The sequence below is a fragment of the Rhea pennata genome, chromosome 9, assembly GCF_028389875.1.
Source record: "Rhea pennata isolate bPtePen1 chromosome 9, bPtePen1.pri, whole genome shotgun sequence".
NCBI classification, from domain to species: domain Eukaryota; kingdom Metazoa; phylum Chordata; class Aves; order Rheiformes; family Rheidae; genus Rhea; species Rhea pennata.
The window spans coordinates 11832048-11857930 of record NC_084671.1 but is presented as its reverse complement, the minus strand read 5'-3'; the positions used below and the strand labels follow the sequence as shown (position 1 = coordinate 11857930).

General features: G+C 44.0%; 1 protein-coding gene across 1 annotated transcript in view; it reads left to right on the top strand.

The window, feature by feature from the left end:
* The window catches only part of PSMD1 (proteasome 26S subunit, non-ATPase 1), an 81156-nt gene extending 66331 nt beyond the window's left edge, over positions 1-14825 (top strand). Inside the window, exons 20-25 of the mRNA XM_062582443.1 lie at positions 4115-4284; positions 6305-6397; positions 8002-8094; positions 10642-10788; positions 13625-13779; positions 14607-14825. Of these exons, the coding sequence (XP_062438427.1) occupies positions 4115-4284; positions 6305-6397; positions 8002-8094; positions 10642-10788; positions 13625-13771 (650 nt within the window). The 3' untranslated portion in view covers positions 13772-13779; positions 14607-14825. The remainder of the gene's footprint in view (positions 1-4114; positions 4285-6304; positions 6398-8001; positions 8095-10641; positions 10789-13624; positions 13780-14606) is intronic.
* The last annotated feature ends 11058 nt before the right edge of the window (positions 14826-25883 follow it).

Below are 25883 nucleotides of genomic sequence, written 5' to 3'. Positions count from 1 at the left end.
CAAAAAAATGCAGCTAAAACCTTGTTTGTTTCCTGTGTCACTCATGTATTGTATAATGACTTGGAAACCAGAAGCATCCAATTTTTAATAAACTGCATGTGGATTTGTGCCAATGTCTTTCTTCTTTAGTTCTTACTTATAGAAACTGCTGTGCGGGTGGGGAAGGCTGTGAACCCTTTCTTAACCTACTGCCGCTTTTGCTAGAGACTCTCAAAAAGAATAAATTCTTTTTCTCTCTGCCACGCAACCACAAATGCTTATCTGAAACAATGAGCTGTAGAATTTATCAGGAAGAAAAGGTTCTTTGTGTCATCTGTTGTAGCAGGGGCAGTTGAAGTTGTAGGGTTTTTTTTTTCTTTTTTTTTCTTTCTTTCTTTTTTTTTTTTTTTTTTTTTTTTTTTTTTTTGAAAGGAGAAAATTATACTTCTTTCAGTGACTGACTTTGACCAAAAGTGCAGCATTTCCAGTGTGGGACTGAGCAGTGATGCACTAGAGGTAGATCTCTTGCACTGACAGCAAGGTAGTCGCCAGAGTCATGGTTTCGTGCAAGAAGGAAAGTGCCTTGCCATTCTGCAGTGGAAATGAAGAATATGGTCATTGTCTAATTGTTAGGCCACAGCAGCCACATTTTTGTTTCCTTAATAAGATAAGTAAAAAATAGGCACACTAAATTTAGCTTAGGGTCTTTTCCCCCCCCCAAACCTCTGAACTTTTATAATTCTCCCTGTCATATGCAAACATTCGCTCTCACTCCAGGCTGACAACTCCCTTTCCATTCTTTGCAAAATTAATTTAATGTGCTTTATTATCTGGAATATGTATTTGTCAAGAAGAGCTATAAAGGGATATGATGATCTAATTACATTTCAACATTTGACCTACTTAAACTTTTTTGCCCTCTGGACTCTAGGTATTCTCTCTGGTTCTTAATGCAGCATTTCTCAATCAGTGAGAGCAAAGGAGGAGCTGCAGTCACTAAACAAATATTTGTGTAGTATATCTGGAGTATCCTTTTCTGGATATTTAAGAGAAGTTTGAGTGGGGTCAGTTGTGCAATGGTTGGGGGTCAGCTGTATCACTGGGTAGCATGAAGGTGAATGGAGTGAATCCTCCACAGTTCCAGTGATAGTTGTGACAAGTGATGGAAAAGAAGGTGTCATCCAAATGACAGAGGAAAAGAGTTGCCCATCTCCTAATTGCTCTCTCTCCGAATATGCATCTCGTGTGATGTGTTATATTTTGGATCTTAAAGACTTTAGTATAAATGGTACCTAGATGCATATGGGCCTCCCTCCCATGTGTTGAATTCAGTGCTACTTTAACCCTTCATCAACAAGGATGTTGTTTCCCACTTTTTACCTGCCTGTTCCTGTTTACAGGCTCCTAATGTAAAATTGGCTCAGATTTTGGTAGTTAGAAACAAAAGCCATCACCCTTTGCTAGTGCTTTTATCCGTTAGACCAGAGCTACCCCATGTTTTAGTGCCTATGTGAACCACCTTGTCAGCACGTGCTGGAATTGATTCTGCCAGGACTTTGATGGCCAAGCAGGTGAGGTTTTGGCCTTTCTGGACTGGCACTAAGTTCAGGTTGCCTTCGTTCTCGTTTAGATTAAGTGAATTTTAAGTCTTTGCTGATAAAGAAGCAGTATGATACCATTTGAAAATGGGACACTACTCATTTTGGATTGTAGGCTTATTTCCAGGGCCTGTGAGGGATCCTTTTCTAATGAGTGCTGCGCTAGTGTGCCGTTCTGGGCTGTGCGGTATGGGCTGTGCTGCGGTACAATCAGCAAAGCATTTGTTCTGTGTGAAAACTTGTTGAAGGGAAAAAATTTGTAGAACAGTGTGATGGATGTTGCAAAAGTACCACCATGACAATGTAAAGAACAAGTTCGTTAAAGTGTAAATCATCAGCATCTGCTTGTTGTGCGCCCCTTCCTTGTTAACTAATGCTAGCTTACCTAGTGGATTCTCATAGGCTTCAGAGCAACCATTTTAATTCCAGCAACTTTGGCACTGTAGCACTATGAATTTGGGGAGATGGACGTTATAGTGGTATACTGCCAAGGAGTTCTGAAAATCGTGTGTGTAGTGGTACGCCCCCCTCCGATCTCCCCAGACCAACACCATCTCACAGCTTTTATCCATCCAGCCAAAGGTCTGCAGTGTGTTCCCTTCCAGGTTGTCAGTGCTGCTACTTAATCATGAAGATAGATTGTAGTTGTGCAATATCGTGTGTCTCCACCTTTCCTGCTCCCCCCCAAAGCCCTGGGAGTGAGGGTGGAGTGTGTGTAGATATAGAACAGCAGAAACAAGTAGCATGGCAACATCTTTTGAATATGAAATCTGTTGATCAGCCAGCAAATTCCAGAGGTTGGATAATAGAATTCTAAAGATTAAAAATAAATTTGGAAAATAAAATTTCAAAAGTCTGATAAAAAATTAATTTAAGCTGCTTGTTCAGTACTCACTGCGCTGCTTTATCCAGACTATCTGCAAATTACTGATCTGGCCCTTACACGCTGATGCAGTGAAGAAAGGTTCCTAGGAAAGATGTAAGAGAAGACCAGGTATTTGTATGTGCAATGTTTGAGAATATCAAGACCAGGTATTTGTATGTGCAGTGTTTGAGAATATCACAACACCTCAGGCAGTCCCTTCCTAATAGCATTGTAAATTCAAAGACGAGTCCATGAGAGCAGTATGGAAGAAAGTAATGAAGAAAAGCAGTGAGCAGAGCAGGTGCTGGTGAAAGATGAGACCATATCATTGCCTTTCTCTAAAAAGCAAGGAGACACTATGTATGCAGAGTATCCTACAGAAGAACAAATCCCCTATCTTGCTCTGTAGCTTCTAGGGCTTTCTGACACAGGTGGATACCAAAGATCACATTACTGCTTCATTAAGGGGTTCCACTGTTTTTGGCAGCAAAATTTAATTTTGGTTGTGCCTCAAACTCAAGACAGCTCCACTGAGGCCTGGCCTTGCTACAGGTGGCTGTTTGTGCAAGGCAGAGGAATACTACTCCAGTTGGGCTTTTCAGCTATAAAGTGCCTTGAGTTTGGAATGAGTGGGTGACTGTATTTTAACAAAGTTAGCCTCACTGCACCTGGCCTTGTCAGCGGTAATGGACTTGCCTGGTGCCCTCTTCAACTCGATTCACTGGGTTCATCAGAAGACTGAAGATCAGATTAACACTTTCTCACTCTGTCTGCAAGTCCAATCTTTCAGTTTGATTTGTAGCTGGATGTTTCTGCACTACATCAACATATGGAGTTGTTTTGGTCTCTGCTTTGCAAGTATAAAACTAAAGACTTAGTTGTCTGGCAGAGATTTAATTTTGTTGCAAAAACTGCAGGAGCTTGTCTCTTTGCTGCTTAGATTGATAACCTCTAGAAGCAACTTCTGAAGTTGCTGCTGTTTACATTTTTTTCTACTGAGATGGTGTGGGATAAAAACACAGGCATATTTCTTCTGTATAACACTAGCAATTCAGGGAGACAACCACAGAAAGAAAAGCTTTTGTGTGCACTGCTTTGTATGGACTGTTTTCCGTGTGATTCTTGTCTTGTGATTCATCACAGAATCACAGAATTGGTAAGGCTGGCAGGGACCTCTGGAGATCATCTAGTCCAAACCCCCTGCTCAAGCAGGGTCACCTAGAGCATGTTAGACAGGGTTGCATCCAGGCAGGCGTTGAGTATCTCCAGAGAAGGAGACTCCACAATGTCTCTGAGCAACCTGTTCATCTATATGTCCTATTTTGAAACTGCTTATGGCAAGGGTTTGTCTGCTTGTGCTTCCTCCCTCAACTGCACTTCTGTTTAACTTACCTCCTGGCAAAATGAGTGTGGTGGGGCTGTCTTCACTGATTCTGTTTGGGTATTAGCTATTGCCTAGAGCAGTTTGGTTGTGCTGCCTCTAGGTTTGGTTGTATAAGCTGAGATCACAAGGTCAGTGGAGGAGGTAGGTGTATGCCAGAGGAGAAAGCTGACAACACTGCAGCCTCTGTTCACAGCAGTTGTTTTAGAAATGTTTTATTCAGTTGTCCTTGTGGAGTACCTTGTGGAGCATTAACCTCACTTAAGTTATTCCATTTATGATTCTCCACAGGGGGCCATAATGTAACCATTTCGCTGCAGTCAAGGACGGGACATACTCACATGCCTTCTGTGGTGGGTGTCCTGGTTTTCACCCAATTCTGGTTCTGGTTCCCCCTGTCTCACTTCTTGTCGCTGGCTTTCACCCCAACCTGTGTCATTGGCCTTAACAAGGATCTTAAGGTAATGTAATGAATGGAGAGGAGAAAAATTGCTGACAGCAGCCTAGAAGTCTGCCTTATGTGGCCTGGGAGGTGTGTTAATGCATTTGTTGGATGTCTTCAGCTTATCTGTGGCAGAAATGGTGCTAGTTGGAAGAAATATGAATATTGGGCTTAAACTGTAGTTCTTCATTTGGGATAAAGCCTTAGAAAAGTATAATAATGCTAGTGGAGGGAATGGGGATAAGAGAAGAACAGACTTTAACTCCTTTATCTCAAAGTAATTTAGAAGGAAAGGAACTCTGTTTAGTATATGTAGGCAAAGAGTAACCCGCTATCACTCCAATAGATCAAGGCAGTTTTTAAAACAAAAACAACAGCAAAAAAGCTGTGTCCCCCAGATGAGTTATGTGGTGCTCTACTGTGTGGACTGCGATAAATGTTGGCATGAAAGATGTATTTAAGTCCCTTTTTAGGCTTGTTCTATGCAATAACCTCTTCCTTACCTGATACCAGACTGCTACGCAAAACCTTTCTTGCTGTACAGGCTGCATAAAGAGGTGGAATTCTGCAGTCACCAGTTGAGATTTTCATGAGGTGCTATGAAATTCATTGCGTCTTCGGTGAACGTTAAAGCGGCACACTGTTAAAACTAGATGAAGAAACCCCTTAGGAAAGCAAACAATGGGAGAAAAAGTCTATTGGATTCCTAGGGAAGTAAGCGTTAAACTAAACAGCTACAGGTGCTGCAGTTTTCCTGTGCATCTGTTCTTCAAGCTGATCAGTTGTGTTATAGCCTCTGCAAACTCTATCTGTGCTGGCTTCATTAATGGGTTTCTTGTGCTGAAGAACTGATCTAGTAACTTTCACAAAATAAAATAGCATTTGAAATTAGAAGCATAGGGCTGTGCAAACTCCTCCTGTCATTGCTGCAGGTATAGTCTGTGATGCACAGAGCGTGCGTAGGCTTGTGCTGCTCTGCCAGAGCCCTCTGTGGGACTGAGCTATCTTGCTGGACTGCAGCCGCTCTGAACCAGAAGTTTATGACTCTAGGATGTTCTTTTCCACCTGTTGTGGTGCTGAGCATGAAGTCCATCTATACATAGCTGAAAATTCTTGCTGTTTGAAGGGAGAGGTTTGCTCTAAAATGTTTCCTCTCTGTCCTGAATACTTTATATGGGCTGTATCATTGCTCATCTCTGCACCTCCTGTGGTGAGACGTGCAGAACTCTTTGGCTACTTGGTTGTACTGCCATTTTGACTCCCTTTCCCAGTCCCCTAGAATTTACAGGGAGTCTAAAAGGCTTTAGGTGAGATTGTGTTTTCTAACCTGGTTTAACTATTAAAACCAACTACAAGCTGAATGTATGTTACAGGCTGCACCACACCCACCTTGCTTCCTCAGAGCAGTCCCTGTTCCCTTATTGCTACACGATGTGTTATAAAGGAAGAGAGCTGAGATCCTGCAGAAGTAAATTCAGTTTAAGAATTTGGATAGGCTGCCAAAGCATGTCTATTGGCCTTGTTTAGGTAGGCAAGAGTAAGAGAATATGTGAAAGTGATTTAAACACAAAACAAAAAAAAACCTCACCACCCCCAAAGCACGTTGTCCTTTTGCAAGAGGTGAATGTCAGGCAGAGCTTGATCTGGCCTAGCGTGCATTGACAGAGCAGATCGTCACTTAGCTCTTAAACCAATTTTGCATTAATATGAGCAGGCACAGCAACAACATCAAAACCACAAAAGCATCAAAACAATGAAAACAAAGCATGGTGTATATAGCGTGGAGTACATGGAGAAGGCTAGGAGAGCTTGCCAGAGTCAAATTATAGAATAATTAAATAACATTGTTCTAGTTGAACTGTTGCCATTGATAACAGTTTCTCAGCTTCCGGAGGGAGAAAAGGGGAAGCTTGTATTCTTAAGAGGATCTGTGTTCATCTCTACTGGAAGGAAAATGAAGCTAAAGCAATTATTCTGTTGTGGATTTTTTCCCCCTGCTTTTCTCGTTTCTAACAATATCTTTTAACTATTTGTCTTAGATGCCAAAAGTCCAGTACAAGTCCAACTGCAAGCCGTCTACTTTCGCCTATCCGCCACCTCTTGAAGTACCAAAGGAAAAGGAGAAAGAAAAGGTATTTGGGTTAGTTGTATAGACTACCCCTTCTCCCTCCTAGTATAAGCATTGACTTTGATGACACTAATAGGGAATTTAAAGAGCAAAATAAAAATTGTCAGGCACTATTGTCTATGAATGAGAATTCTAGCCATTTCTCCCTGCTGAGCCTGGGACTGTTGCTGATTGTGGCATACAACTGCTATGCTACTGAGTGGCTAGAACCTGCCTTGTTTACACTAGTCAACCAAAAGCATTGATTAAAACAATTTCCCCTGCCCTAGTGATTTGTATGCATGTACCATCTCTGTAGCACACCTATCATAATGGGGTCTTTGTAGGCGACTTGGGCTCTAGAGTGCTGCCGCATTACAGACATTGCAAGTATTAGGGGCAGCACATCTCAAATAGTCTCACGTGGAGGGGTAGAAACATACCTGGTCTAGGGACAGTGGAGCCATGAGCTAGAGTGTGAAGCAATCAGGCCCATGGATCACAGCAAGGGTAAGTGTGACACTGAGATTATCTAGGTAATAGAAGAGGAAGGGATGAAAACTGCTGAATGACTGGCAGGACAACAGTAGAATCAATTTGTCTGCTGGCATAAGATGGTAAAAGCTGTCAAACAGACCACTGCAGCAGGCAAAGCAGCCCCTAGGGAGCAATTGCAGCAGTGGAGACCTCAGGCATGTCATACTGATGAATGACATTGTGTGAAAATTGTAAATCATTTTATCAGAATTGAATGCTAGGCAGGAGAAATTTCTAAATAGCTGAGGAACACAGAAATGAACTCTAATTAAAGGCAAAGCTAGCTGCTCGTAGCTGCACTCTCGCCTTTGGAATAGGATGTGAATTGGACAGCCCCTTCTCTTTCACTCCTCTGACCAGAATTAAAAATGCCATGAGAGCACATTTAGCCTAGAAAGTCTCACCAGCAACCTGACAAATACAGTGCTCCCTGTCCATCTGAGAAAGTTGCTGCCTTACAGATACAGCTACTGTGGGTATGTGGATGGAGAGACATCTTTTCTGGAAAAAAAGATGTGCCAAATTCTTGTATCTGAGCAACTTTGCTGAATGTTGCTTTTGGTAGTTTCTGGCTCAGAAGTATTGAAGCTTTTCACCTCCATGGGGCATTTTGTGCATCCGCTTTTTAAGTCTGTGAGAAGCATAGCTGTCTGATTAGGACAGAGAAAGAGTTTTAGGTCATTAGGAAGAGTACATCTATCAAAGTTTCTTTACCTTTGAGGCTGGCAACAGGTTCCCCATAACAATTCCATTCATTGCTTTGTTTAAAAACAATCAAACAAATCTCATGTAGAGATCCAAACAATCATGATTAATCCCTAAATTAGGAAGTTTACCCTCCTCTTGCATATGTGACTGGATGTGGTTTGCAGTTATGGAGTCTTTGGTCCTGTCTGTGCCATTTATTTGCTTTGGTGGCCCTGTATTCATTTCTTAAGCAGAGCAGTGGGTAGAGAGTGGAATTGACCTTGTTACTACCTGTGTTGAGAACTGACTCAACACCAGCCTTTCTGCGTTCCCCTGCTTTGGTAGTTGATGTGCTGCATACAGTGTCACAGCTGTGCCGAATGCCTCCTCTGTTGACATATCCAGGTTTCCACTGCTGTGCTGTCCATTACTGCAAAAGCCAAGAAGAAGGAAAAGGAAAAGGAGAAAGAGAAGAAGGAAGAGGAGAAGATGGAAGTGGTGAGTGTAACTGTCAAAACTTAACTGTCTGCCCCTCTCCCAAATGTGGAAGATGTGACATGAAAGCAGGTGCCCACTTAAACCTTAAACCTGTCCCTGCAGCCACCAACATTGCAGTCAATTTTGAGCACAATGTTAACACATTTCAGTGTACTGCATACACTCCTTAGCATCTTTCTTGTGCATGTGTGTCCTGACTAAAGCAAGAAGCATTATTATTTATGAATTCATTATTTCTGAGAAATAAATCTCCCTTGATAATACTAAGTAACTTATTAAGTAATCCAAATGCTAGTGGAGGGAATGGGGATAAGAGAAGAACAGACTTTAACTCCTTTATCTCAAAGTAATTTAGAAGGAAAGGAACTCTGTTTAGTACATGTAGGCAAAGAGTAACCCGCTATCACTCCAATAGATCAAGGCAGTATTCCAAATGAATGTATGTGTCTTCAATTGCATGAACATTCCATGTTTTATGCATTATTTTATTGTCTGCTGTTCATGTTTCTAGACCAAGGGAATTTTATCCATGTAGTAAGAAAAATACTACATGGAAGAAGTTTAACTAATTTCACGTTCTTGGTACCTATGGTTGATCTTCTGAAAAAGGACTCAATATCGTAATAGTTGCTTGGTGATGTCTTTCAACTGAGACTGCTGAAGAGGTTAAACTTTGTGCTGTTACACGTTTAACCCCTCTTCTGAAGTGTTCATCTTTTTGGCAGCAATATCTTATGTGCTTTGCCTAGCTATCAAAATGCAAACATGTATGCATGCCAAGCTCAAGACCAGCTGAGCTTTTAGCACAGGATTCCTCCTCTGCTCTATAGCTATGATGATTGCTTTGGTCCTCTTATGATTTATATCAGCTCATAAATCTGAGACTGGAACTTGTGTTCCTCATTTGTGAATGAAGTGTAATCCTAGAGCAAACTGAAATGTTTAGATCATAAATTAACAACGGTTGATGCAATTTGGGAAATATGTGGTGGCTAAAATTCGTGATGTATCCTGACAAAGAACCTTTCCTTTTGTGCTCTCCTAATGGACGCAAATGCAAATGTAAGCTGGAAATGTGTTACACTGATAGGTTCAATAGAAACCTTTCTGATTCCAGTTTAATATCCTTATAAGAAAAGTGCTGTGTTAAGGGACTTTTTGCCTTTTTAATTTGAAAAAGAAACATGCAAATGTTATGTGAAGGAAGTGTGGCATGAGATCAAAACTGCACGTGTAGAATGCTTTCCTCGAGCTATTAAAATGGTGGCCACATCGTAGGTACCGAGTAGTGTTTGAAAGGTGTTAATACTGTTGCACTGAATTTTTTACAGTTGGTTCAGAAAACAAATCATCTCATATGTGCACAATTGAATCTGATTTTCATCTTCTTGGTCCTTCATTAATGTTACCTCGCAATCAAACATTGCCTTTACTTTCAGTTGTTCTTACAGCACGATATGTTAAGTAAAATGTGCTGAACAGACGAATCTTTCTTCCAAGATTTTTACAACATACAGTTAAGTAAAGGTGGCATTAGGAAGCAATGTATTAGAAAGGATTCACATGTTGTGTCTGGGTGTGTAGGCACGCTTCAGCTGTTAGAATAAGTCGTCTTGGCTGAATTGAGCAGAAAGAGCAGGATAGCAGAAAAGGAGCTTGCTGCCACCTGCTGTGTTTTAATTGAGTGTTTTGCCATTGTCCAAATGTTTTGGAAGTCTAATTGCTTTTCTGTTTTTCTCTATGCCTGTTATGTGGCTAGTAATCCATAGCTTCCAAAGTCATGTGCACAGTGATGAGCAAGCACCATGACAGAGAGAGTTCCATCTGCTGTTACAAGACGTACCATGCAATTGGTGTTGTTCCATGCCTGCTTTCCTGATCATTTCCTGATCATCATGGTTGTTTCCATCTTTTCTGCAGTCTTTTTTTTTTTCCAAATCAAAAGATGTTTCTGAGCAAGAAGAAGGCATGAGCCATGTTCTTAAGTATATAAATGAAGTTGTGCTTTTTTTGTCTGAGCTGCTGAGTCAGTGACTAAGAAGGGTTATCTGGAATTAACTAGACAGTCACTGGGATGAGTCATTTTGACTGAGGTCCTGTCAGTGCCAGTAGCATGAAATTTCAATGACAGCTTTATAGTTGGAAAGATGATCAGGACAGCTTTTGGCAATTTTCATGTGCTCAGTCATGATATTAAGGACACTTAAGTTGTGAACAGAAGTGGTGAGTGAATTTATGGAGCAAGTATTAGAAAGGGAATCCAGAGGTAAACTTTTCCATTATCCCCTTCTGCTGAACTTTTTTTCACCTGCAGTCAAGAGTTAGACTTTGTCTTGATGAGAGCACTCTAGATTCACATCAGTATTGCTGGTGCTATAGCTGATAGACATGTGGTCAACCTGTTCCTCAGCAGGAGATTGACTTCTCACCATGCTTTTGAATTGCTACCTGTGTTAGGAGTAGCAGGTAGTACCTTACCCTCCTGAACTGTGGAAGAGTTAGAGACTGCTGTTAAAACCATGCTGATGTTCTCCTTCCCCTCTGCAGGATGAGACTGAAAAGAAGGATGAAAAAGAGAAGAAAAAAGAGCCTGAACCCAACTTCCAGCTGCTGGACAACCCAGCCAGGGTCATGCCTGCTCAGCTCAAAGTTCTCACCATGACTGAAAGCTGCCGGTATCAGCCTTTCAAACCAGTAAGTGCCAACTTCCCAGTTTGTGCACTTCACAAAACAGTTCTTAAAAGCTGGGATTTTATGTAAGAACTGCCAAGATCTGTGTACATGAGAACACCACTCAGCTGGTGCATAATTGTAATGTGTTTTTAGAGATTTGCAACTTTACTATTGTCATATTTACTTTTCTAGGTCCCATTCTTTAAATGATCAAATGTAATTCTAGTGGAGGGAAAGCTGGAACTGCTCCCACCCTTTTCATCATGCTAGTGCTGCTTTAATTCTTTCTTCTGCACTCTTCAGACACTGTGACCCAGAAACCAATCAGACATGCTCTTTGTGTATTAATGATATTCTTGGGATCATAAAGACTGAGCTGTGATAAGAATCTTCATTCACTTACACTTAGAGCAAGCTATAGTTTGAATTTTCTTTCACAGGACTCTGTTTGTACTATGCTGAGGTTACTGTCTATTACACTTGCCAGGAGCATTAATATGAAGAAAGCAGAGTGATTGAAGAATTCCATATAAGCTGTAAGGATACAAGATTTAGAGATGAAGACCTTTGCTAAAAGAAGCTGATAGAAGAAGTTGAGGACTTTATGCCAGGGGCAATATTAGAAATTAGATGGCTTTCCTATCTTTTAGAAATGATCCAGGAATAAAACATGTTTAAGGGCTTTTCTGCTTTCTAATATGCTATTGAATGAATGCAGTGAAATACATCATGACCTGTGCTGGTGTCTTACTATTCTATAGTGAGGTTTATGCCTAAATGGAATTGTCTTTGCATTAAACAAATTTATTATTTGGTTACATCTGACCTTAGAAAAATGCCTTCATCTCTTGCTAACATGAAGAAGAGATAGCATGTTATTGTCAAATGGAGAGTGAAAAAGACCTTGGCATTAGCCCAGGGGTTACCTAACTGCTCTGTGAGATGCTTCATTGTATTGTAAAACTAACAAGCTTGTTCCTGGGTGCAGGCCTCCTGAGTCAGCTTCTTCTGGCTTTTATTTATAACATGCTAGATTTTCCCCTTTTGCAGGATTGTGCGTAGGAAAACTGTGTTGATCAGAAATGCTATTTTTCTCCGGGAAAATATTTATATTTTTAAGAAATGTATTTCCTGGAATTCCATCAGTACATTGGAATTCTCTGTGCATCATCCCTTTTTCAAATGTCTCCTTTAGCAAATCTGTCAAAGGAGTTTTCAGTTTCTACTCTTTAAAGAGAGGTGATGACCCAAGTGGTATTTCAGTTGGGAAGATCTGTGATGCCATCCAGTATATGCCCAGTCACGCAGCTGAAATGTGGATGGAGGTGGCCGTTTGCTCGTTTGCTTCAGTTTTAAAAGAAGCTGTGTCCTAGTACGGAGCTGGTTAGCAAGGCGCATGTGGTTTCTTCTCTTAACTCTCCCCTACAAGGAAGTTTTGAAGAGAACAGAACAGTACTGCTTTTTTTTTTTTTTTTTTTTTTTTTCCCTCCCCTCCTCCCCCCACCCTTCTGAGGTTATGGTCTGTAACCAAGGGGGCTCCTGGAATGGAGCTATCCTGGAGCTTTGCTCTGCTGTGGGGAATGCCCAAGTAAAATGCCTCTTTGAAACACTGCTTATAGCCTGGAATCCTGATGTGGTCAAGGCTCCAGTTCCAGCCAGGCGTGACACAGCACTGCCTTTTTGCGCTTGGTGATTCAGTCCTGGAGACACACCTATTTGCTTTAGCCTGGCAGGATGTTTGGTTGTGATCTTTGTAATTAATTCCTCTTTGTTTTACTTTGTTTTATGGGACTCTGTTAATAGGATTCCTCAGTCAGTGGAAGCTGGTGATCAGATTAGTCTCCATTTCAGATAGTCTCCTGGGAGGTGGCTACACAGAGAGGCCTCACTAAGCTTTGTTGCCCTGTACAAGTCTGTGTTGCCTCATAAAGCAATTATGATTCAAATTGTTTTCATGTAGAAAGTGCCAGACAGGGATTAGGATTTTTGGATTCACAACTAGGGTAAAGCTGTGAATCTAGGGTAAAGCTGTTTTCTGTTGAACTAAGATTTAGTTAATGGAAATTCAGATGGTAGCCTGGAATGATATATGGATGGATGGAACATCTGTTCCATCCATATATCAGGCAGGCATCTGGGTGACTGTCAGTGGTGCTTTGCTCTCTGAAACTTCCCCTCTTCCTGGGAAGGTCACACCTTTGGCACAGGCCCAGTTGGCAGAATCGACAGATACAATGCTGTTTCTGATATGAAGGATCTGCAAACCTAGATGTGAAGGCCACCATCATGGAATCTTTGCTGTGACTTCTCCATCCATGAACAGTCAGGAGAAAGGAACTACTACTTGTTTCTGTTCCTGGATACCACTGAATGATCTTTAATTGAACAAGCACACAAGAAAGCAGTGCTGTATGTGTCACTGTACATGAGGAAGCAGATTAAGTCAAGACTTCACTTGCTCCATTCTCCTTGCAGAGATGTGAGTATGAATGACAGGTGCTTCCACTAAGACTTACAGAAGCTCTTGTGTGAGCATTTGGCCTGCAAATTCAATGAGCTTCTGATGTGAGTTGCAAACAAATGAGGAAATGTAAGTTGGCATGCATCAATCTGAGTAAATCTTTATATTAGTCCTACTCTTGCAATGATTTTTGTCACTACCTATACAGAAGTAGTTTGATGTCATTTTAGCTAGCTCTTGAAGACCCTCTTCTCCCTTTGGTGGGAACTGAGAATTCATTCTTGTTCATCAGGAATCTACAGTGTCTCACATGGTCTAGGATAAAACCATGGCTGTAAACACTCCACCGTGAGGCACAAGTGAGGAGCCCTAACACTCATTGCACTTGCCTTGCAGCTTTCCATCGGGGGCATCATCATTCTGAAGGACACCAGTGAGGACATGGAGGAGCTGGTTGAACCTGTGGCAGCTCATGGTCCGAAGATCGAGGAAGAGGAGCAGGAGCCTGAACCACCAGAGCCCTTTGAGTACATTGATGATTAAGACCTGAGGTAAAGTGTATCGTGCAGTCACCTTTGTTAATTCCAGTGAAGGAAAAGGCTCTTTGGATCAACCAAAGCATTTCTCAGTGCCCAGCATTCTTGGTTTTGCCCTTTGACTGCTTCTCTATCAGATTCAGAGACAGATCCTCTGTCCTGATTTGAAGAGTTTGGTAGCAGTAGAAATGAAGCCCCTCTTCTGGATCAGACCTTACCTAGTTGTGCCAGACTGATCTCTAACCATTCAGGCTTGGCTGCTCTCAAGTAGAACCTCAGTGGGCAAAGTCAGAGCAACCTGTGCGGTCTCAGGAAACAGCTGAGCTGCGAATATTTATCTTTTATACAGTGATCCCAGATGGACAAGTGATTTGTGTAACAAAGTTGTCATCTCCTTCACCTCAGTGTGGCAGATTTGGTCAAAAGAGAACTACCCTTCTTGTTAGTGTCATCTTAGGCTCCCAACAGTTGTTCTTAAAATTTAAAGACACCTCTGTCATGGGCTCTGTGATGCTCTGAGCCCCACCAAACAATCCATGTAGGTCTGTTCCAGGCAATGAATGGTGCAGTTCTCAGGTCCCTTGGCTAAAGTGAATCAAATGATGTGCAGGTTTCTCTCTGGCAGAAACCCAGTTGCTTTATTTCCAAATATGGGTTGGCATTTCCCAGTGTTCCCAAGAGCAATGATTATGTACTTGAATCAGTGGACAGGCAGGAAAACAAACTTCTTGCTAAAAACTGTAAATGTTGCGTCAGTCGCAGACTAGGGCGTGGGGGAGGGGGCAGCCACAAGAAGCCTAAGTTAAATGCATTTGTTTTTCTGGTCTTTCCCCTTTCTCCAGGATCACATCCTCTAAAGAAGACACTATGCTTGGTATCAGAAAGACAGATGTGAAGACCTTCCTATTGAGATCTGCTGTTCAGTGCATGCAGCCCCCATCTGTGCTGAGCTAAAGCTGATAGTCCGTGTTTTATGGTTGAAGAACAGATATATGCTATTTAGTGTACTCTTTCACAAAACCTTGTTTTCAAATAAATATATTAAAAACTCTTGACACAAAGCTTGCTGCTTTAAAAAACAGATGAAGGAGAGAGGCCAGGAGGGAGAAAAGAGGCCTCTCTCCTCCTCACTCCAAGTCTTAGAAATTAGACCCAGTATACCTCAGGCTTTGTCTTCCTCAGCAAGTGACTGCTCATTGGAGACATGCATCTCCCTCCAGCAAGGCTGTGACTGATTCTACTTCTCTGTAGAATAGCTGAGATCTATTCATACTACTGCTTTTTCTTACACTTGTTTAGACTTAGCAAAGTCACTAACCCCAAGTTGGCCCAGGCACAGCATTGATGCCACAGAGAGAGCAAATTTCTGCTTGCTAGCAATCAAGTTTGCTTCCAGATTACCTCTCCAATGTTGACTTTGCACTGATGTTCCCCATTGCACATCCTTGTATTTGTATGTCAGTGCAGGGCTGACAGAAGGGCTGTGGGTGTTTGTGATGGGGAAATGAAGGCATGTTTCTCTGTTTCACAGCATCCCGTTTCCTTCTGTGTGCTTTCATTGCTTTTACCAAATATTGTAGCTGATGTGGTCAGACAGCTAGAAATACGTTACAGACCTAGATGGGGTGAATCCAGACGTGCAAGTTGTTACACTGGTGTGCATCATTAGCCAAGAGGGAGTTTACAGTCAGGAGTATGGAATGAGCAGCAGTCAGAAGGAAAGAATGTAGCTTGACTGTTCGGTGTCTGAGCAACCAGACCTTCACCTGTTGGGTCTGTAACGCTTCAGAGGTTGCATCACCAGCAAGCCACACACTTCAAGCCTGGCCAGTTGTAAACCAACTGTTGGGCTAAGGTGCATCACTTGAAACAGCACTTAATGGAATGAGGTTTTTATTATATATATGTGTAAGAATATTTTGCTCCATGTGAACGTACCCCTGGCTCATACACATCTGTAATAATGCAAGACAAATCTTGCATGTAGCACCTGGGAGCTTTTCCAGCAGATGGTTTATTTTGGTGGGTGTTACTATAGCAATAGAATAGTCTGCCTTTGTTCTCTGCAGAATTTAAGCACTACAGAGCAGAGTACTGGACTGAAAGTCAAGTTTGAGACCTAAGCTTCAATCACAAGTACTGAGGTTGAAATGTTGCCTCAGTAAGAGTGCTGGTCGTAGCTTGCTGTTCTCAGTGTGATCCAGATATGTCCCTTGTGGAGCAAAGCTAAGGATGAACCTGAAATGGCCACAGTCAACTTGACTGTTGGTAAAACTGGCTATAAAGGTAACGACTGCTCCAATCCCATGTTCATTAAAAGCAAGACTCAGGTCTTGTGGTGCGAAAAACAAGCTGGATGAATATAAATAATACAAGTCTTCCTAGTGTTTTAATCCCTTTCAATAGGTACAAATCCCTTATTCCTGCATATTTTTCTGATGCTAACCAGTGTGATATGTGATGTATTTCAGATAAGTTGTTGATAACGCCTCGTGCCATCTTACAAAATACTGTGCAGAGGTGAGGACACTGCAAGAGGAAAACAGCCTGTCAGCCAAATATTGTTTGGAGATTTGAGTCCAAGTAGAAATTCTGGGAAAATCCAGTTTAGAGAAAGATCTCAAGTGCTATATTGATGCCTTTGCTATGCTGTGATCAGCCTGCTTCGGTTCACAGGTATTTTTGCCAATATTTTAGACTATAACAGACATTTGAGGGGAGCTGGTGTATTCCCAGCTCTTGCTACAGTGTTAGTGGAAATCTGCATGCGCCATGTGCTGAGCCGTTCACAGGGCTGTATACTGCCTGGGGCATGACCCAAAAGACTTAATTCTTGTGCTAAATGATCTTCCTTTGCCTGTAAGATCACTCTTCCGCTCTGGTAGTGACAGCGTCTGGAACTCTCTTGGCACAAACAAATGCAAAATCCTCTAATTGCTCTGAACTGATTTCTGAGGTGCTATTTTGGGACTATGTGGTAAGGTTATGTTCAGGTAGTTACATTTTTAGAGGAAATTTTGGTGGCTGTGGGGGAAAAATGCTGTGTGTATGTGTTGGACTGGGACACCTGGGAGGGAAGCCTGGGAACTGGCCTGTCTGTTCACACTTCCCCTGCATTGCTACTCACAGCATTTCATCTTCACTGTGTAAACGCAAGTGGGAACTGTGTGGTTTAAGAGTGACACTTCAGAGATCATATGCAGAAAAACATCCACTGTCTTGGCTTTCTCTCCAGGGTGCGCAGCATTTTTCTGCTCAGGAAAATGTCAACAGCTATGCAGCAGTATTAGAAAGAAGTCTAGGGAAGGGGTTCAGAGGGGCTGGAGGAGCACTGAGATGGCTGCTGGTTAAAGGGCAAAGCAAATCAATTAGCTGGGTGCCCTGGTAGTGTGAAGGAGAAAAGATGATGTCCACACCTTAACCCTGAGGAGTTACCTTGGACTGAGGGGGAGGCAGGGAGTGGGAAGGGGGTGCTTTGTGGGTTGATGCTCTGAGGAAGGCAAACCGCTCCTCTGGGTAGGACAAACATGAGGAGTGTTTTCTAGCAAGTGTAAATTGACCTTTGCTGGAGGGCTGATGATTGAGAAGTCCTTCCTTTCTTGGAGGAAAACATGCATATTGAGTGTTTTCCAGGGATTTCATTTGCACCTCCCTTTGGAAAGAAGGCTGCCCATTCAACAAATAGCTAGTTAGTTCATTAGGCACAAGAGCTGGTGAGCTGACAGTGATAGAAAGGATTTCCCTTCTGAGACTCATCTGTCACCCCACAGTGAATTTAAGATTTTGTGGTGCAAAATGGTGCGTTCTACCTATAAAATGATCCATTAAAAGGAGTACTTTCTAACCTCTTCTTATTTCTTTGGTTTATCAGTAAGGCTTGCTGAGGTTGCTGCTCTACAGCTGCCTGAGGTGCAACACTGTAACTTGCTGAGGTGCTGTGCTTCTGCAGAATTGCCGAGGTGCGACTTCGGATATTTGGAAAATGCCAGCTTGTGATTTTGTAAAACTGCTAGGAAGGCTTTGGGAGGAGAGGGGGGAGAAACCCATAGGAAGACTCCCTAAAAATCTCTGGAGAGGTAAATTACATCTCTAGAAAGACTCTTGAAAACTTCCCAAGGAATGCCCAGAAAACCTATAGAAATCTTTTAGAAAGGCAGTTGACCACCTCCAGGAGGGCTTTGGGAAGGTCCTAGTGCAGCTCCTGTCACTGACTCACTGTTTGCAAATGTGTCAGTGAGGAGCAGCTCCCGGTCCTGGTCCTGGATGCCATCTTGTTATCTCCACCTTGTCGAATGACCCTGCCAGCTGCTCCCTTCTTCTCACTGCCCTTCCCACAGCAGATGCCAAGGGCTACCTTTCTGCAGCTCCGGGCTCTCCAGTTCTGTGTCCATAAGAGTGAGGTGGCATCTGGCAAGGGAAGCACCAAACATCAATGAAAGCATCTGCTGGAGCTGAGGTAAAGCCTGCAGAAATGAGTGCTCCCCTGCAGATATGATGAGTTTGACCAGTTTCTGTGGGGATCAGTGGGGCTGGTTGTTGTGGGACCAGCTTGATGTCAAACTCAGGGGATGGAGGCAACTGCTGCCTTTCTGATCCCAGCTTGGTGTCTGTGTAGGGGGAGCTTGGAAAGTTTCCCTGCTGCTTTAAATATGTCATTTAGACACAGTGACTCATTAGCGCTGATTTCTTAGGAAGTGCCATTCTCCTGGGTTTGTTCAGGGATGCTGGGGAGGAATCCGCCCTGGGGTGTTTGCCAGGGGCTAATTAAGGCCTAATGCTCCTGGGTTTGCCAGAGGGAGAGGCACAGGAGGCAGGAAGCATGTTACTGTCCCTCCTGAGTAATGGGCCTTGTTCCCCTTAACCCTGATGAAAAATAAATCACTTCAAGGGCATGCCATTTGTGATGGATCCCAAAGTCCCTTAGGGAGGCCCTGGACCTGTCCTCCATCTCCCCTTTTCTCCAGTTAGCTCAGAGAAAAATGCCCTGCTTGGCACCATACTGGGAAAAGAAGTGGAGATGGAGAAATCTGGGGTAACGCTCCTACGGCAAGAGGTTTTTGAGAGAGGAGGTTGGCCTCACAGCCTGCCCTGGCATTCCTCTGCCCTGGCAGACGGATGCTCACTAGAACATTCTCCCATGCTTCTCCAGAGGAGCGGTGCCGCCCTCCCTATCTATCCCCTTCCTTCCAGGGCTGGGCAAAGCCCTTCCTCCTCAGTGTTCAAGGTAAAGGTTGGGCGCAACTGATAACCATGGCAGTGATGGCCATTTATCTCCCTGTATCTGGACACTGGAGTGTCCCCGCCTTTGCCCCTGCGCCCTGGTGTGGCCAGACACTGGCCTGCCCTGGGCTCTTCCCCCGCCTGCTGCTCTACCAGTGCTGGCAGTGACGAGGATATCAGTTCAGTTCTGGGCTGGTGTCAACCCCGCAGCATTGCCGGGATGGGGGGGCTGAGGAGCATTGAAACTGCAGGTCTAGGCAAGGCTTGTGGCATTTTCTAGCAACCACTGGTGGGAGTGGAGACCTTCACCCGAGAGCATCGATGTGTTTCCTTGGGTGTCTTTGTGCACTGGGTGTCTGGAGGGGCTTGTCACGTGAGAGCAAGGCTCTTAGCTCCCTCAGGGAAAGCGTATGGTTTTGATGTGACTGTTATTTCTCTGGCACTGGTGGGACTGGGATGGCCACGTGTTCTGTGCCTCAGAGATGGAGAAGCTGCCCCAGCCCCCAATACTTGGTGTCAGCGTGAGACTGGTTTGACTTGGCCTCTGAAAGCCTGCTCTGCATGGGCAAAGAGCCTGTCTGGCAGGATCCCAGGCCTGGAGTTTCACTTGGAGGTCTGTATTGCAGTTCCTGGCACTGGCTGCACAACTAAAGCCCTTTGGTGGTGGTAAAGAAAAATACTGCGCATGTACTCAGATTAGCCATCTCCTCCAGCATTCTGGTGAACAGGGGAATTGGTGTTACCCGCATGTTGCAGAGAAGTGACTTGAGACAAATCCTATATTCACCAACATCCTTTGGAGATGGGCTATTGAGAGGTACCAGGGCCCTTCTAAAGAGGCCCTTGAAGAAGGGTAGGCCATGAGGTTGCTGGGACCATGAACCCCAGACAGCCTGACCCCCTGGCCTTGGTCTCTTGGTCTGAGGGATGCTGCTGCCCCGTGTGTGTGTGCAGGTGTGGATGTTTAAGCACTGCACACACCTGCATGCTTTTGTGTTGGCAAAGCACGCACAGCCGAGGGTCCGTGCCGTGAGGTTCCAGGAGAAGGTGCACTCTTGTGGGGGACGCCCCCGGGGCTCATGGCCCGCAGCCTCGGCGTGCGGCTGGCGGAAGGGAAGGGTAGTTCGGTGGCAACAGCATCCCTGGACAAAGGTATAAATAGCTGGGCTGGTGACCCAGGAAAGAACTGCTGCACAGATGAGGTTAATTGTCAGCAGAAATTATGGGGACATTGTTTCTCCAGAGGTAACCTGCAAAGGAAAAAGCATAGAGCCATTTTTTCCCCTTCAGAGTGAAGCAAAAAGACCTGAAATACTGGTGCAATGTCTTTCTTTTCAGCTTTATGCTGGCTCTGCCATTAAATTGTTTTGCTCCATTTCTTGTCTGCAGGAACCAAGGTGGGTTAACCCTTTGTCTCCCCACCGTGCCTCCTGAGAGAGAGATTAAAATATCTCTTGTAGGACTAGACAGATTCTCTGTTTAACTTTACACAGAAATCCTTCTTAGTTTTAGCATAAGCATGAAACCTGGGGTCCTGGGATGAACAAGAAGCAGCTGAAAATAATTTGATAGAAGCACTTGCGTCAGAGACAGAAGTTCATGGACTTGTTCATAAATGAAACCTGCCACCTGTACCCATTGCAGGCCCAGGGGCTTTGCAACTTGTCCCTGCATGATGGGGCAGATCACTGTTGGTCCATGTTGGTGGCGTCAGACAGATTGCCATTGATTTGTATCTGTGGCAGCATCAAAGCCATACTCCTGGGATGAGAGAGGTGAGGCTCCCCAGGACCATTGCTGGGATGGGAGATGTTTCTCCTGGAGATAAAGCTCTCTGTCCTGCTATTTCTGAGCCAGTGGTTTCCTAGACTGTTTTCTCCATTTTCTTCTCTCTCTCTCTCTCTCTCTCTCTTTTTTTTTTTTTTTTTTTTCAATTGAAGTATTGCTCACCCTTCCCTCCTCTCAGCCCCCTTCCATTTTTGGCGGGGAAGCCATGCTGTTATTGAAAGCCAAGCCTTTTTGCAAGTCAGTGTTTACCTTGGTTTGGGGCTGTCCATGCTTTACGACTCATTTCCTAGAAAAATGCATATTAAAATACTCAGCTGTGGCCCCCTTCTGTCCCGGGCACTGAGCCTCCTTCATCCCCTCTGGGGGCAGCCCCGGCTCTGCAAAGGCAGTGGGGGAGGACGATCTAGTTTGGTTTCAAGATGTGCAGGGGGGATACAGCTGCATTTGGCTGCATCTCTTAAAGCGAGTCTCATGGCAGGAGGCATTCACTGCTTCCCTCCATCTGAAACTGAGTTTAGTTCCTGGAGGTGGTAGTTGCACGCAAAAGGGGTGAGAAAGGGGGATTTGTTGAGGCTCTGCCTCCCCATCCTCAAATCCTGAATGTATCCTCAGGGGCACAGCAGGTTTTTCCTATGCTTCCAGCAGGCAACTTTGTGGTTGTCAGCTTCTGTCCCAGCCTTAGATGACCATGCAGCACCCTCCTCAGGGGGATCTCTGCTACTAGCTGGAGAACCAGGTCAGGCTGATCCCCCAGGATGGCACAGCAGTGTGAGCGCTGGAGGAGTCCTCCTCCCCAGCTAGCCCCCGCCAGAGTGGTGGCCACAGCACAGGAGTTTTGCAGAGGTTTGAGAAAGCTGCATCCCCTGTCCCCAAGCGAGGGACGCAGAGGATTGATGCTGCAGGGCAGGAGGGCACTGCTGCCAAGGCCACCATGCATGCAGCACCTGACACTGCTGGCTGGGGCTGCCAAGGTGGCAGCTGGATTTGGCCCAGCCTGCATATGCTCCCGCTGGAGCTGGGGCAAGGCAATGAAGCATCCGCTCTCTCCCCCTTCCAGCACATCTGATGCTGTGTACCTTTTTCTCCTTCCCAAGTGGTGAAGGCAAGGAACAAGGAATAGTACTGTGAATATTTTTTCCTGAAGGGATGATAAAAAATAAAAATAAAAAATAGAAAGTTTGAAAAAAATATTTTTAATTTTTATTTATTTTTTTTTTGCCTGGCCATATCTCTGGTCAGGGACTATCCTTACAGGAAATCATTGGAGAAGGTGTGCATATAAATAGCCTGGCACAGGGCTGACTACGTGCTTATGGGCTGGGTGGGAATAGGTGAAATTCATGGCTCAGTAGCATCTAGACAAGCCCCATCCAACAGAGACAGAGCAGCTTTATGGAAGTCTGATGCTGGAAAAAGCAGAGAGACTTTGTGGTTTCATTGCCCCAGCTTTCTTTGCAAAAGGTCCTGGAAGTAACATTGCCCTGCTCTGTTGTGTAACTCAGTATGTGAGCAGGCATTTGAACCATCAGGCAATGGCCCTGCCCAAGTGCAGGACGTTGGTTCAAGCGAACCTGTCTGCCTTCCTGCCCAGTCCCAGCAGGAGCCAGTCTGTGCTCCAAACCCAACCTGCAATAATGTGTCAGCAATGAAAAACTCAAATAACTTCTTATTTATTTGTTGTCCTTCAGAAGTCATTCGCTGAAAACTCAACCCAAAATCTCTTTTGGCAACTAAAACCTGAAATTTGACTAAGAAAACAACAGGATGTTTAAACTTTGGAAAATGTTCCCCTCTTGCCTGGCTGTTTTTAATGCAATGACTTGGAAAGATTACCAAAAGATGAAGTTTCCTACAAAATCTTCCATTTGTCCACAGAAACCCAGATTTCTTTTTCTTTTCTTCTTCCCTCCCCCCCCCTCTTTTTTTTTTTTTTTTTTTTTTTTTCAATCAAGCAACAGGTTACAATCAAGTCTGGGATCTGTAGCTGGCAGCCCAGCCACAGAAATACTCTGCTGCCCTGGCAGGAGTGGCAGCTACGCTGGTCCTGAAGAAAAGCCCCAAATACAGTGCTCCAGGCATTAATGAATCTCTTCCCATGGGAATACAGGGAAGCTGAGGCTCAGGCTCAGCTACCCGCATGGGGCCAGAGAGCTATGGCTGAACAGGGTGCAAACCCATCTCTTCCTCCGCGTCCTGAATGTCAGATGAAGGAGCCTCCTTTAATGATGCTTTGAAGATGAGCCCTGGAGGATCTAAGCCCTGCTCCTTTGTGCTTGTGTTGCAGTAATATTAACCCGAGGTTATTGCACAAGTTGGTGTTAATCAGGACATCCTCGCTGACAGAGGTGGAGCTAGGGCAGCAGGGAACTCAGCAGCACGGCAGCACACATATCAAATGAGATGGGTCAGGCTTGCTGGGAAGGGGCTGTTGGCTCACTTAGGGCTTTGGCATCCCTGGTCTTTCTCCTTGACCTGAGATGCCACTACTCTGCCAGTTTCTCTGAAGATGGCTGACTTGAGGCATAAGCTTCGTATCTTCCAGACCTTACCCCAGATGCTGGCCTGTGGGTCATCCTGTGGCAGCATCTCCTGGAAATACTGTCTCTGCTCAAGCACCTTTAAAGTGTGGCAAAGCCCATGCAAGGCAATGTTTGCACACCGACTATGTGTGCTTGCTGGAGGATGACTTCTGCAGGGAACAGGAGAAAATGAAGAAAAAATATGACCGATAAAGCAGAGCCAAGACCCCCAACACCCCTTTCCACCATATTTGCAGCTGGAGCTCCAAGCCCCTGACACAACGTCTGGCTGCTCAGAGGAGAAAGCCAGCTGGATGTATGGCATCTTGAAGATGCAAAAGGAAAATCAGCAGATAAAATATCTCTCTGCCTGCCCATTGGTAGTGCCTGATTGTTACCAAAGTTAAGCAGGAGGGAGGAAGCACAGAGGCTATGGTAGCTGTTATTGCAAATAATGAGGATAGCTGAAGCTGGTCTGCTCCCAAACCTTGAGACCACTCTCTAAAAGTGTCATTTATTCCTTTAAAAAATTACAGAGGGAAAGATGACAAATTGAAGGAGGAGAAACCAAATCATTTTTGTGAGGTGCTGGAAATGCTGTGGTTTGATCGAAGCCTATCTATAGCATTCACCATACCACCGCCTTTGTTTGGCTGGAACAAGAAGGAGCCCAGATGACTACAAATCCAGCAGCAGTGAGCTATTTTTATAAATGATCAGGGCACCCAGGCTGTGCTTTCCTTTTAGCTGGGATGGTGGTTGCGCTCTTTGCCTGCAGGGTGCCTGGGCAAGTGTCTGCACCCGTGGGTGGCAGGGTGACACCTCTCCAAAAACAGCCCGTGCTGCAGCCAGGAGTGAATCCCAGCCCGAAGACAGCTGATTCCTGTCACGTGGAATGGAGTAAGGGATGGACAAAGTCTAGTATGGTAAAACTCAAATATATAAGGTTTTATATTATGAACTCTTTATAGAAGTATATGTAACAGAAGAAACTGTCTGCTGTACAGCTATAGCATCTCTACTCTTTGTATACTAAATACAGACATTTTCTGTATATAAGCATAAGCGTAGCTTTTATAAGAATAAAGGCCTATATTTAGTATACAAATCACCAAAACAAGACATTCCAGTTACCAGCTAGCTTGCCTACTCAACTGACCATTTATTAAGGCTTACAGTAACTACACCAATGTGAATGCTGGTTGTCACAGTAATAGCAAGCAATAAGCCACTTAATGACTAGAACATAAATTTCCCAGCACATGTTAGGAATTCCCCAATGCTTTCTAGGATTTTCTCATGCTTTCTAGGAACTCCCTTGTGCTTTCTAGGCATTTTGACATGCTTTCCAGGAATTCAGACTACTCTGGGAATTCTCCAGTGCTTTCTAGGAATTTTACCTTTTAGGAATTCACTAGCGTTTTCTAAGGATTATCCTGGTGCTTTCTAGGAATTTCATTGTGCTTTTGCACAATTTCAGCATGCTTTCTAGGAATTTTAATGGGCTTTCTAGGAACTCAGGCAAAACTCAGAGGACTAGATTTCAGGAATCTCTGGCTCTTCTGTCCCCCTTCATTTACCTCTTGTTACATGCTTGATACGAGCACTGGAAGGAGGAGGGAGCCTGAAAAAATTATGAGTTTTCTCCTGCTTTCTAATGGAAAGAGAAGCTCCTTCCCTAGCAAGAATTTTTCTAACTGAGAATGTCTCCCAAGTACATTGATTTGAGGAACAAAATATTTTTGAGGGTCTCTGGCACAGACAAATGTGATGAATGAACTAATCTCTTCTTGTATCTCTTCCTCCATGCCAGGAGAAGCAAGTAGTAAAAACTGGGTAGTTTGGCACAACTCTGGCTCAAACCATCACTCTGTCTCATACCTGGGCAACCATAATTTGAGGAAGGCAGGCATGGGACAGGGCCTTATCTGTCCAGTATTTAACATCCTGCTTTCCTTTCCCAAAGAGCAGCTATCTGCCTCACTATCTTGCTTTTACAGTGGCAATGAAACAGAACTACTTGCAGCAGTAGGACCGTAGTTCCCACGAGTTATAAATAGAGTGCTAGTGTCTGCTCATTGAATGTGATGGGCTTCTGTCATAACCGTTTCTCTTCACCTCTCTCTTTCCAAACATTTCAACTATCAAGCTGATAATTTTAGATCTTGCAAGAATGTCCAAGGGTGTGTTGTTGTTTTTTTTTTCACATCCTTTAAATTTTACAAAATTTGCATAAGAAGAACATCCTTAGGTCACCAACCAAGAAAAGTCTGTACTCTGAACTGTAATCATACTGCAGCACTGGTGTGGGAAATTAAAGTCTTGGTTGGGAAATCATCTTAGCAAAGAGCAGTACCTTTGAGCTCTTCGGAGAGATTAGCTTTCGAGTTTTGTGTGGTTACTAAAGTTCAAAATCTGTGTTTTGGGTGGATGCCAAAGAGCGTGTTCTGCTCTGGCAGCCCAGTTTAGCAGCCTTGCAAAGGAAGAAAGATGGTGCAGTGTGGTGGCAAGGTGTGCTTGGGGAGTGCACGTGTCGTCTTAGGTGTTTGCCCAGCAAAGGTGGGAGCAGAGGAAAACACAGTGCCTGGGTTG